At 42.3% G+C, this 12359-nt stretch overlaps 1 protein-coding gene across 2 annotated transcripts in view; it reads right to left on the minus strand.

The window, feature by feature from the left end:
- The window catches only part of LOC308402256 (calcium-dependent secretion activator 1-like), a 336790-nt gene that overhangs the window by 188857 nt on the left and 135574 nt on the right, over positions 1 to 12359 (minus strand). For both annotated transcript variants that reach the window (XM_080890943.1, XM_080890942.1), the window contains exon 9: positions 7767 to 7833. In XM_080890943.1, coding sequence (XP_080747069.1) covers positions 7767 to 7833 — 67 coding nt within the window. The remainder of the gene's footprint in view (positions 1 to 7766; positions 7834 to 12359) is intronic.

Raw genomic sequence — 12359 nt, forward strand, 5'->3', positions numbered from 1 at the left:
CGCAGCTCTTCCCACCGGCGGCGCACCTCTGCCGCCTGCTCCCTCTGGGTGGCCGCTATTTCGGCCAGCATCTGGGTTTCGCCACCACTGTGGTGTGAATGAGACACGGCAGGTCCAGAGAGTGTTGTTTTGAGCCTTTTTTTTACCGCGACTGCAGCTCACAAGCTGCCAGCCGCACATGCAACACACCACAATACCGAACAACCCCTGCTTCCCCGTGTGTTTGACATGGTGGGCACCGCCGACTATGCGTCGCCACAGGGATGTTTCTAATTGTAGAGATATTGGGCAAATGGAAGAAAGCAGTCCATATCGTGGTCAAAAACGAGTAACTGAAAATGCATGCTTCTAATGATACTGCCAAACAACGCAGGAAGAAGAAAATTCAAATAAACACAGGAAACAGTGCACAGGGTCAAGCTGGTCATGAAGCAGGGCTTTCGAGCAGTTCTGATGACCAGTCGGCCCACGCCAGGGCTGCAGTTCATGAGGTCAGTTGGTTGGCCCACAGCAGGGTCTAAGTAGTTCAGGGAGTTGGATGAGTGGCCAGCGGAAAAGGCTAAGAATCTCTGCTGCCTGGCTGGGAGGCCCCTAGTGAGGTGAAGAAACTTTGGGGGCCGGCTGGGTGGCCAATGCCAGAGATGAACCAGCTCAGGTGGCATGGCAGGAAGCTGCAGACAATGGCAGTCAGACAGCCCAGCAGGAGGCCATAAATAACAGCAGACCCCCTCCAGGTCCTTGGAAAAAGGTACTGTGGACCCTCAGTTTGCTCAGGCTCTGACAGGGAAAAAATCCATGGTCTCAGTTCAGGTGGGGGAGGCCCCAGGTGGAACAACAGTCTCTGGGGAGGCTTGGGTCCAGGGGTTACAGAAACTGAGTTGAACAGAGGGCCTTTTTGCATAGGCTAAAAACAAACATGCTTGAAGGTTGTCTGAGATGCAACGAATACCGTCCTCTCATCAGAAAGCTTAGAAACAGAAAAATAATTTATTGAACTGGATCAGACATCTGACACTTAATGTGGGCATTGAGAAGCTTGTGAACACAAAATGGTGTCTTTATTAACAGTTTCAGAAACAGAAAAACCATTATAAATAAAAACTCAGCAATCCCTCCAATGTCTTTCAAGAAACAAGGCTAAGCCTTTGAAATCAGGGGCTCTGTCCCTAAATCATAACATGACGTAAATCACAGTTGTGGGAACAGAATGCTCCGATGAAAATCTGCTGCCTTAGAAACAGCCGCTTAACTTAACTTTATTGTCAACCACTGAAGTCCCTTTATTTGTGAGTTCAGCCGGTAAAATCAGTGTTTTTAAAACTTCAGGTCCAGACACTGACCACACAGTATTGTGATTTCTTTGTAGAAAGGTGAATGTACTGAGGTTCAAGCATAACACAGCAGGAAACAATATTTTTACTCAGTGTAGGAGCAACTTCAGAAAACCCATTTTCATCGGATGTGGGCCAGGACACCACATCAGCCGACATGGGCAAATGCAAAATGCAATTTTCCAAATGCAAACACATGTTATATATAAACAATCTATGCTATATCAGATTTAGATACTTTATTGTCATTGTCATTTCCACAACAAGAAATTAAGTGCATCTTCTACAGCACAAAAGAATAGAGCAATAAAAATGAAACAACTCAATAATAAGTAAGTAAAGGACCACAATAAACCACAGTCACAAACTCATAATTGTGCATAGTGTACAATCTTCTGTTAATTTCTTTCAAAAAAATGAACCTTAGTGCATTTGTATTTTTTATACTACTGGGAAATTATCATTTCAACTGTTCTGCCAAAACAATGTCAGACTCTGTAGTTTTCTCTCCTACCCAATTGGACCAGGATTGACATGTTTAGCCACATGTTACATCCCTTGGCTAGTTTAAGGGATAAAAAGGACTAACATAAAGTTAAATAGTGAAAGAGGAGTCCAAATGGCATTTCAAATGTTTACTTTCTGCTAGTTTAAAACTCTGTTAGGCTTAGACTGACATTTAACTTCAAGGAGAGCTAAGGCCTATACAGCAAACAAGGTTCAAGGTTCTTTATTTGTCACATGCATAGTTATACGAGTATAACACACAGTGAAATGTAACCTGACGCGCTCCTCGACATGTGCAAAAATTGGGGGGGGGGGGTAGAGGAAGGGAAGAACACACACACACATATATATATATATATATATATATATATATATATATATATATATATATATATATATATATATATATATATATATATATATATATAGATATAGATATAGATAGATAGATATATATATATATATATATATATAGAACACGAGAAGCTGGAGAAATACCAAGGGCTCAGAGAAGAGCTCGAGAGGATGTGGAGGGTGAAGGTAATGGTGGTCCCCGTGGTAATCGGAGCACTAGGTGCGGTGACTCCCAAGCTAGGCGAGTGGCTCCAGCAGATCCCGGGAATAACATCGGAGATCTCTGTCCAGAAGAGCGCAGTCCTGGGAACAGCTAAGATACTGCGCAGGACCCTCAAGCTCCCAGGCCTCTGGTAGAGGACCCGAGCTTGAAGGATAAACCGCCCGCAGGGGTGTGCTGGGTGTTTTTTTTATATATATGTAGTATATACATTGGGTGAATGTGCAGTAGTAGCAGCCAGCAGGTGAATTCTGTACATTAATATGAATAGACATCTGACTATTTTACAGGATAGACAATATAAACATATTTAAAATTAAAGGAATTTGAAATGTACATTGTTCCTTGGTTTAGTGTCTGGAAGAGTCCTGTCTCAGTCAATTATAGATGATGTGAGAGGGCGGGTGTGTGTGTTTAGGGCACGGATGGCTTGGGGATAGAAGCTCCTCTTGAGTCTCTCTGTCCTTGCCCGGAAGATGCGGAACCTTCTACCAAATTGCAGAAGTTGGAACAGTTTGTTGCCAGGATGGGACGGGTCCTTCAGTATCTGCGCTGCTCTAGTCCGGCATCTCCTGGTGTAGGTGTCCTGAAGCGGGGGGAGAGCAATCCTGCAGCAGCGTTCTGCTGTACGGATCACTCTCTGGAGAGCTTTTTGGTCCTTCACACAGCTGTTCCCAAACCACGATGTCATGTTCTGTGTGAGGATGCTCTCCACAGCGCCTCTATAGAAAATCCTGAGGATCTTTGGAGAGACCCTGAACTTCCTCAGTTGTCGTAGGTGATACAGGCGCTGCCTAGCCTTTTTGGTCTGTACCTGAATGTGGGCAGACCATGTCAGGTCTGAGGAGATGTGGACACCAAGATACTTGAAGGACTGCACCCTGTCCACTGGAGCTCCATTGATGATAATGGGCTTGTAGTCTCTGTGCTGACTCCTTCTGAAGTCCACCACCAGCTCCTTGGTCTTGCCGACGTTCAGCTGGAGGTGGTTGTCCTGGCACCAAGATGCCAGATTCTTCACTTCATCCATGTAGGCCGTCTCATCGTTGTTGGAGATGGCACCCAACACCACTGTGTCGTCAGCAAACTTCACAATGGTGTTGGAGCCATGGGTGGCCACACAGTCTGAAGTGTAGAGGGAGTAGAGCAGTGGCGAGAGGACACATCCCTGAGGTGCTCCTGTGTTGATGGTGATACTGTTAGAGATGCATCTACCCACCCTCACCACCTGAGTTCTGCCAGTGAGGAAGTCCAACACCCATGCACACAGACGGCTGTTAAGTCCCAGATCCCTGAGCTTTGTGAACAGTCTGCAGGGCACTATTGTGTTAAACGCTGAACTGTAATCAACAAACAGCATTCGCACATAGTTACCCTGTTTCTTCTCCACATGGCTGAGAGTGGTGTGTAGGACGTGGGCGATGGCATCCTCTGTGGATCTGTTGGATCTGTAGGCGAACTGCAGCGGATCTGTGGTGTCTGGGATGGAGGAGGAGATGATGTTCTTCAGCAGCCTCTCAAACACCTTCATTACTACCGAGGTCAGTGCAACTGGCCGGTAATCGTTCAGGGATGAGGGTTTGCTGTTCTTGGGCACAGGGATGATGGTGGATCTTTTGAAGCATGTGGGGACCACAGACTTCGCCAGGGACTCGTTGAAGATGTAAGTGAACACACCTGCTAGCTGGTCAGCACAGCAGCGCAGCAGATGGCCGGTGATGCCGTCTGGCCCCGCCGCTTTCCTTGTGTTCACTCTCCTCAATGCTGCTCGGACGTCATGCTCCGTGATGCTGGTCACCGGTCTCTCGCTGATGACGTCACTGTCCTCGGTAGTCAGGCGGTAGATAGCATTAGCCGCCTGGCTAACCTCGAAATGGGCGTAGAGCTGATTCAGCTCGTTGGTGAATGCAGAGTCGGCGTTGATCGGCGCAGTGTCCCTGGCTTTGTAGTCCGTAATGGTGCGTAGTCCGTGCCACATACTCCGTGTGTCGCCCTGGTGGAAGCGGGACTCCACACGTTCCCAGTACCTGCATTTGGCATCTCTCACCGCGCGCCGCACGCCGTATGAGGCCGCTTTGTAGGCGCTCATATCGCCAGTGGCGAGACCCGCGTTGTAGGAGGCGGTCCTGGCGTTCACTGCAGAGCGGATCGATCTGTCCATCCACGGTTTCCTGGTCAAGATCATCATCTAGCCTGGTGAAATATTTTGCTGCTTTATAAAAAAAGCCCTCCATAAAGCCAGAACATCTAACTACTCATCACTGATTGAAGAAAAACAAGAACAACCCTAGGTTTCTCTGTAGTGCGGCACTGTAGCCAGGCTGACAAAAAGTCAGAGCTCGTTTGAGCCACCCATTCCATTACCATTGACTAGTACCGACTTCACTAATTTCATCACAGATACAATTTGAACCATTAATGAAAAAATTACTCATAACTGTGTCACAGACATAATATTATATACAGCTGGTTTCAGTACCATCAATATTTATTTAGTCATTTTCTCCAATTGATCTTTCTAAATTAACTTCAGTAATTACTTACCCCAAGCCATCAGTGTGTCTTTTAGACCCCATTCCTACAAAACTGCTCAAAGAAGTCCTGCCATTAATTAATGCTTCCATCTTAAATATGATCAACCTATCTCTAATAATGTACCATGGGCCTTCAAGCTGGCAGTAGTTAAGCCCTTACTTAAAAAGCTATCTCTTGACCCAGCTTTCAGTCTCCAACCTTCCTTTTATCTCAAATATTCTTGAAAAAGTAGTTGTCAAACAGCTAACAGATCATCTGCAGAGGAATGGTTTATTTGAAGAGTTTCAGTCAGGTTTCAGAGCTCATCACAGCACAGAAACAGCTTTAGTGAAGGTTACAAATGATCTTCTTATGGCCTCTGACAGTGGACTCATCTCTGTGCTTGTCCTGCTAGACCTCAGTGCAGCATTCGATACTGTCGACCATAATATCCTATTAGAGCAGTTCGTGTAAATGGAGAGACCTCTTGAACCACTAAGGTCCAAAATGCTGCAGCAAGAGTCCTGACAGGAACTAGAAAGAGAGAGCAGATTTCTCCTGTTTTGGCTTCCTGTTAAATCCAGAATTCAAAATCCTGCTCCTCACATACAAGGTCTTAAATAATCAGGCCCCATCTTATCTTAATGACCTTGTAGTACCATATCACCCTATTAGAGCACTTCGCTCTCGCTCTGCAGGCCTACTTGTTGTTCCTAGAGTATTTAAAAGTAGAATGGGAGGCAGAGCCTTCAGTTTTCAGGCCCCTCTTCTGTGGAACCAGCTTCCAGTTTGGATTCAGGAGACAGACACTATCTCTACTTTCAAGATTAGGCTTCAAACTTTCCTTTTTGCTAAAGCATATAGTTAGGGCTGGACCAGGTGACCCTGAATCCTCCCTTAGTTATGCTGCAATAGACGTAGGCTGCCGGGGGATTCCCATGATGCATTGCGTTTTTCCTTTTCAGTCACCTTTCTCACTCAACATGTGCTAATAGATGTCTTAGTTGAATCACACTTTCCACAGCAGTCTTTATCCTGTCTTCCTTCTCTCATCCCAACCGGTCGCAGCAGATGGCCGTGCCTCCCAAGAGTCTGGTTCAGTTGGAGGTTTCTTCCTCTTGCCAAAGTGCTTCCTCATAATGGGTCATATGATGGTGGTCATATGGTCATATGTTGGGTTTTTCTCTGTATGTATTATTGTAGGGTCTACCTTACAATATAAAGCGCCTGGAGGCGACTGTTGTTGTGATTTGGCACTGTATAAATAAAACTGAATTCAAAAATTGAATTGTTTGTAGTGGACATTTTTGATAGCAAGATAAGGACGATGAGTTTAAAAAGGATGGTACGGTTGACTGGTTAAAGACTTTGGTCAAGACCCCAGCCAGCTGGTGCCGCCATGATATCAGTTTCTGTACATTTGCTCAGCATTTACCTGACTAGACACTCATCCGCTGTGAGTGTGTTGGAGTAGCAGACAGATAGGTGTGATATGGGTCAACATCTATGAGGCTTAATTCCTCTGCCTATATTGTGCCCCATCACCAGACCTGAGTGCAGCCCTTTAGAATCTGTCATCTAGGTGTTCCAATTGGAGTAGGCCCATTTAAACAACCATAGTTACGGTGTCTGAGCAGAGTTCAGAGTTTTGTATTTCCATCGTCTAGTCTGTGCTGTCTTGTTCAAAAAGGCCTCGCTCGCTCTCTCTCTCCTACATATGCACACACACACACAAACACACACACATGCGCGCGCACACGCACACACACACACACACACTGCACATTCTATTGACCAATATTTGTCACTTGCTATCTATTTAGCTGGGAGCAAGTGAGAGGCTTCAAGTTGGCGGCACTCCGGCTTTTTTAGCTGCGAGTGTTAGGCCAGATAGTGTTCACTCGACTTTGTCAATCGCTTGTCAACTTGTACCTCTGAGACATATCCTCTCTAACACACAAGAGACAGGCATCCGCCCAAAGCCCCCACCCCTCCTGCCTGCTGCCCACCTCCCAATGTAGAGCAACCAGGAAATGGCCGCTACCTCCTCTTTCCCTCAAACATACACCAACCCCCCACCTCCTGACAAAAGCCTGCTTGGCCTCTCCATCAATCGTCTGACAGCCGAGGGAAGACAGCTTGGCTGCATCTCTCTTTCTTGTAGCACACACAACATGTGGCCTGTGAAAATATTATTGTCATAAAGCAAAGCTTATGTTAAAGGCTGCTCGTGCTCCTCTGTTGGGTGCCATCAGGTTGTTGAGCTCAGAATTATATATATATATATATATATATATATATATATATATATATATATATATATATATATATATATATATATATATATATATATATATATATATTATTTTATTTTTTTGGCAAGCAGAGAAATTAGCTCCTGTTTGCTACTAAACAAAATGAACTTGCTGGTATAATTATTATATAATTTTTTATAACTTTTCATTCTCAAACAGGAAAAATTGTTCTTTGGAATCAGTAGCTAAATATATTCAATTAATGTAATTGATTATTATTAGAGCTGACAAAGGAGCAGCATAACTTCTATCTAAAAGTCAATATTCAAACAAACAGATTACACAATGCTACACTTCATTTATCTTAAAAAACCCTCTATCAGAGCTCAGTCTTGAAATTCTGCACTGACCTATATGCACAGGATTATACTACGAGTCCTTTGAATTAAGGTTACCATTTCTGATGAGTCCCCAGTCACTGGCACCTTTGTTGTTTTTATTTGTGCTTGTTCTCTTTTTCATTTGATTTCTTCTTTGACTTATCTTGTCGGAGCTAAATAAACCCAATGAACTGGCTGTACTTACCTGGACTAGCACGAAGAATCTTTTCTTCCATCTTTTCCATACATTTTTGCCAATGGCCCAAAGGTACCTGTGGGTAAAAACACTCTTAATTATTTCAAAGAAGACTTACATAGATTTCTCAGTGTGACCATCTTTTTTGCTTCTTTCTTCAATGCCATTATTCACAGCTAAAATTTCATGCACCAGCCTGAATCTGTATTAAGGACACATGGATCTTTATTCAAGAGCCTCTACTGACCTCTCCTGTCAAAATGTTTTTACTGCAGCCAGACACAGCATCCTTACAGTGCTTAAAATGACAGGTATTTGTCATAACAGAAAAACTGCAAATATAACTGATGGCACAAATAATGAAAATATTCCAGTTAATTGGATCTGTAAAACATCTCAGAGCCAGCATACAAAAGTCTGCAGAACAGCAAATTGACTGAGGATTAAGGATGCAAGAATGAAATCTTGGATTTTTGTCAAATCAAAAAGGGAATCTCATCTTAAATAAAATGCAAATATGATGTGGTCCCAATATTTTCTCATTTAGCTCATTTAGCTGGAGAAAGCTAAATAAGAATAAATCAAGTAAACAAATGAATTTCCAAGTAAAACTCGCTTTAATATGTGCGTCACACGTTGTAGATTAAACAATCATTCTGAACTCTTAATATGAAAATAAATAAATATGAGTAGAGACATGTTAAATAAGAACTTGAGACCTGCACCTGGTCTTCGCTGGCCCACTTACACTGTCATGCATTATACTGGCTCGGTGACCCAGCATTTTGAGTTTATTGTTATTATTTTCTAGTTTCTTCTGATTTTGTGTTAGTTCTTAGGTTTTGGTACTAGAGATGGCACGATACCACTTTTTTATGTCCGATACCGATATCATAAATTTGGATATCTGCCGATACCGATATGAATCCGATATAGTGTTTTTTAATCAACAAAACTGTTTTTTAAATATCTTGCTGCATTTTGTATAAGTTCATACTCAAGTTTAAAACAACAACTACACTAAAGCTATTCTGTTATACCTGTATGCAAAAAAAAAAATTTCATAGTTCAGCAATACTGATCAATCTAATAAACTTAAACCTACACCATCCTCCCTATTCTGGTATTTTAAAGAGTACTTAGAATAAATATTAAGCAACCTAACTAATAGGGTTCCAACTCCCAGCAACAACAAAAATAAATAAATAAAAAATAGGGAACCACCCCTCACGCTCCACCTCGTGATGCTTAATCGACGTAATCAACCTTAATTTGATGCAGTGTGAAAAAAAAATGCACAGAAATCAATTATTTTACAAGAAATATCTTTCTTCAACAAAATTGCAGACTGCACAGATGGTACCTTCCCAAAGGAAAAAGTACTATAGCTTACTAGGGTATATATATTAGACTTAATAGTCACTATATACAGTAATTGACTTCTATTCATTTTGCATCAAATTAAAACTTTGGGTGTCAGATTCAGATAATTATTTATTAAAAGCGAGACATTTTAAATGAGAATAAGAAAGAAAAGTATGTCTTTGTGCCCCCTTTTCCCTGTCCATGCCCTATCGGCCCCCCTGGCTAAACTTTGCTAGATCCGCCCCTGCACAGTTACCAGCCGTCAGCTATGTAGAAAAAGATCCTGGTGTAGAAAGTAATATTAAATAAATTCTAACAGCTTATCAAGCTTAAACGTGCTGCTGTTGTTCAGCCGCTGGTTTCCTCTTTCTGGTGCAAAGTGGGCCAAAAACAAACAAGAGACACGGACTCGCGACAGAAAAGCAGATCAGCTGATCATTAAGCAGTTTCATGATTGAAGTAGCAGCAAGAAGAGGCAGTCGCTCGTTAAGCTTAACGCAGGAATGCTTTACATTCAGAGATGGACTTACACACTTGCTTTACTTCTCTCGGGGATAACTTTGTCGGAGATGAAATGCCGGGTTGCTAGCAAAGCTCCACATGCTATCCAGACCACCGACAGGTCCCGCATGCCACAGCCGCTCTATCACGTGATGCATACTGCTCCGACGTGCTAACGTTCTGAGGCGAGTTACGGCCTGTTGCAAGTTTTGTGAGGTGCTTTCGTGATATTTAATGGATCGGATTACATTTTTTATTTTTCTCCGATATCGGATCCAGTAATTTAGGTCAGTATCGGACCGATACCGATATGTAATATCGGATCGGTCCATCTCTATTTGGTACTGACATTCAGTTTTTTATTATTCCTACCTGTGTTCTTCCCCTCCGTGCTCTGTTCGTGTCCCTGACTTTGCATTTGTAAAACAGTTTGAGTTTCCTGTTTTACTTTGTAGATCTGTCTGTGACTTAAATATGTTCAGCTTGTGTTTCCCCGTCATCTTGCGATTAGGATCAGCTGTGCTTCCCTCCAGTGTGTCATTTCCTAATTACCTTGTGTGTGTATATATAGTGGCTGTAGGTCTTTGCTTATGGTTGGTTCGTCTGTGTTATTTGGTGTTACTTGGGCATCTCTCTGCTCCACATTCCCCATGTAACCTCCTTATAGTGATGGGCAGATGAAGCTTCATGAAGCACTGAAGCTTTTCATCCAATTGGTTCACCCCAGCACAAAGCTTCTTGAAGCTTCATTTGCTCTAGTAGGACACCTACTGGACGTAAAAATATTAGTTGGCATGAATTTGAAGAGTGTGGCCTTTTGCACACAGCCTGTAAATGTCAACAACAAAAGGAGTGTGTAAAACATGTATATTGTAGTGATGCAGTATACTGCATATATTTATACTGGCAGTATGGAAAATGATCATTTGGAAATGCTTAAAATGGAAATGATCATTTACTGTGAGGTGAGGTGTGGTTGGGGTGTGGACAGTGGTTGTGCTTTTGTAACGTTGAGGTATGGACAGCTACACACTGAGGCTTTGAGCCTCAGTCCTGCCTGTTCACATTTTATTCTGTAAAAACTACATTTTCACTGCTTTTATGACCTTTTTAGTGGGGAGAACATAGCTAGGATTTAACGATTTAACAAATCTTTTGAATCCTTTGTCCTCCACAATGCTAAATGGCTGTGAGTCCTCAATCACCATGCTAACCAGGTCTTCATCTATTGGAGATTGTTCTCCTGAGGAAAGACAATAAAGACAAAGCACAGATATAAATATCACACACGTAACTTATTACAGTTGTATAATATTGTTATATCATTTAGTAACATTACTGCATGCTATATTATCATGGCATTTGATGGCTCACCTGGTCTTGTCCACAATCTGTGTTCCCCTTATTCTCATGCAAAGCTCTGTAGTGCCTAAGCATGGATGAGGTGTTGTTATATCCCAGCTCCCTGGCACATAGCAAACACTTCACCTTGTACACAAGTAACGACAGCTTAACATAAATTGTATTGCACCATCAGTATTATGAAAATACATCTTCTGTAGAAATGTACATACCTTTATGGGAGGAATAAGATCAAAATGTTCCCACACAGGGGAGGACATCCTCCTCTTCTTAGCTGGCTCCATTCTCTCCTGACTTTCTCTCCTCACTCTCATAAACCTCCAAACTGTCTCCAAACTCTCACTAACAACTCTCCATCAAACACCCACATTTTGAATGAAGTCTGAGGGGTTTATATCGCTGTCATAGCTCGCGGCAAAGTTCGAACCACTTCATGAACCAGTCACGTGGTACAGCCGGGCAGCGAGGCTTCGGACGTCATCATTTTCAGCTCCTCCCATGAATGAAGCAAGCCTCGATACGCGCATCGTGGAAACGCCCCTCAATTACTCGACACAAGCTTCGAAGCCTCGATACAGAACGTCACATCACTACCTCCTTATGTTTTCCCCTATGTGTAGTGATGGCCAAATGAAGCTTTCTGAAGCATTGAAGCTTGTATTGAAAAACGGTTCATTACTCGAAGCTTTTCAACACAGTCCTCTCTGGTGACATCTGGTGGCCAAAACCATTAAGAGCAGCTTGAATCCACAAAATAAAACCAACCGCTTCATTAAAATTGCCCACTCTACAGAGTGGGATTCTTCTGGCCGCCATTGTGTTGCTTTGAACGTGTATTTTTTGGTGGCTAAAAAAATGTGGTTTATTTGTTTAATAAATAATTTTGACCAGTAAACATGTTCAAACATGCACCATGGTGTGGTCTTTCTTTGCTTGTGACTTCTTGATGTTGGTAAATACAATAATTGAAAAATACCACGTTACATATAATATACATATGATAATGTACAACACATTATGGAGTATGCTTCTGCTGTGAGGTCCTGCCTCCATGCACTTGTGCAATTAACAGGGTTTTAATAGTTTTGCAATTTTCATTAGTTTTTATTTTTATTTAGTTTTGACTTCAGATTTTCAATTTTATATCAGTTTTAATTAGTTTTTACCAATTGTTTGCTAGTTTAGTTTAGTTTTTATTTTTTTGAAAATCCTTAGTTTCAGTTTAGTTTTGATTAGTTTCAGTTATAGTTTTAGTTGTGTTTGCAATAATTAAGTGTAACAAAATCCCAGTTTCATCATATCAGTCATGCTCCTCTGCTTATCCTTGGGTATGTTGCTATTCCAGCTACCATACCCTGCACCCTGCACAGGTCG

Source organism: Rhamphochromis sp. 'chilingali' (assembly GCF_963969265.1).
Source record: "Rhamphochromis sp. 'chilingali' genome assembly, chromosome: 9".
Lineage (NCBI taxonomy): Eukaryota > Metazoa > Chordata > Actinopteri > Cichliformes > Cichlidae > Rhamphochromis > Rhamphochromis sp. 'chilingali'.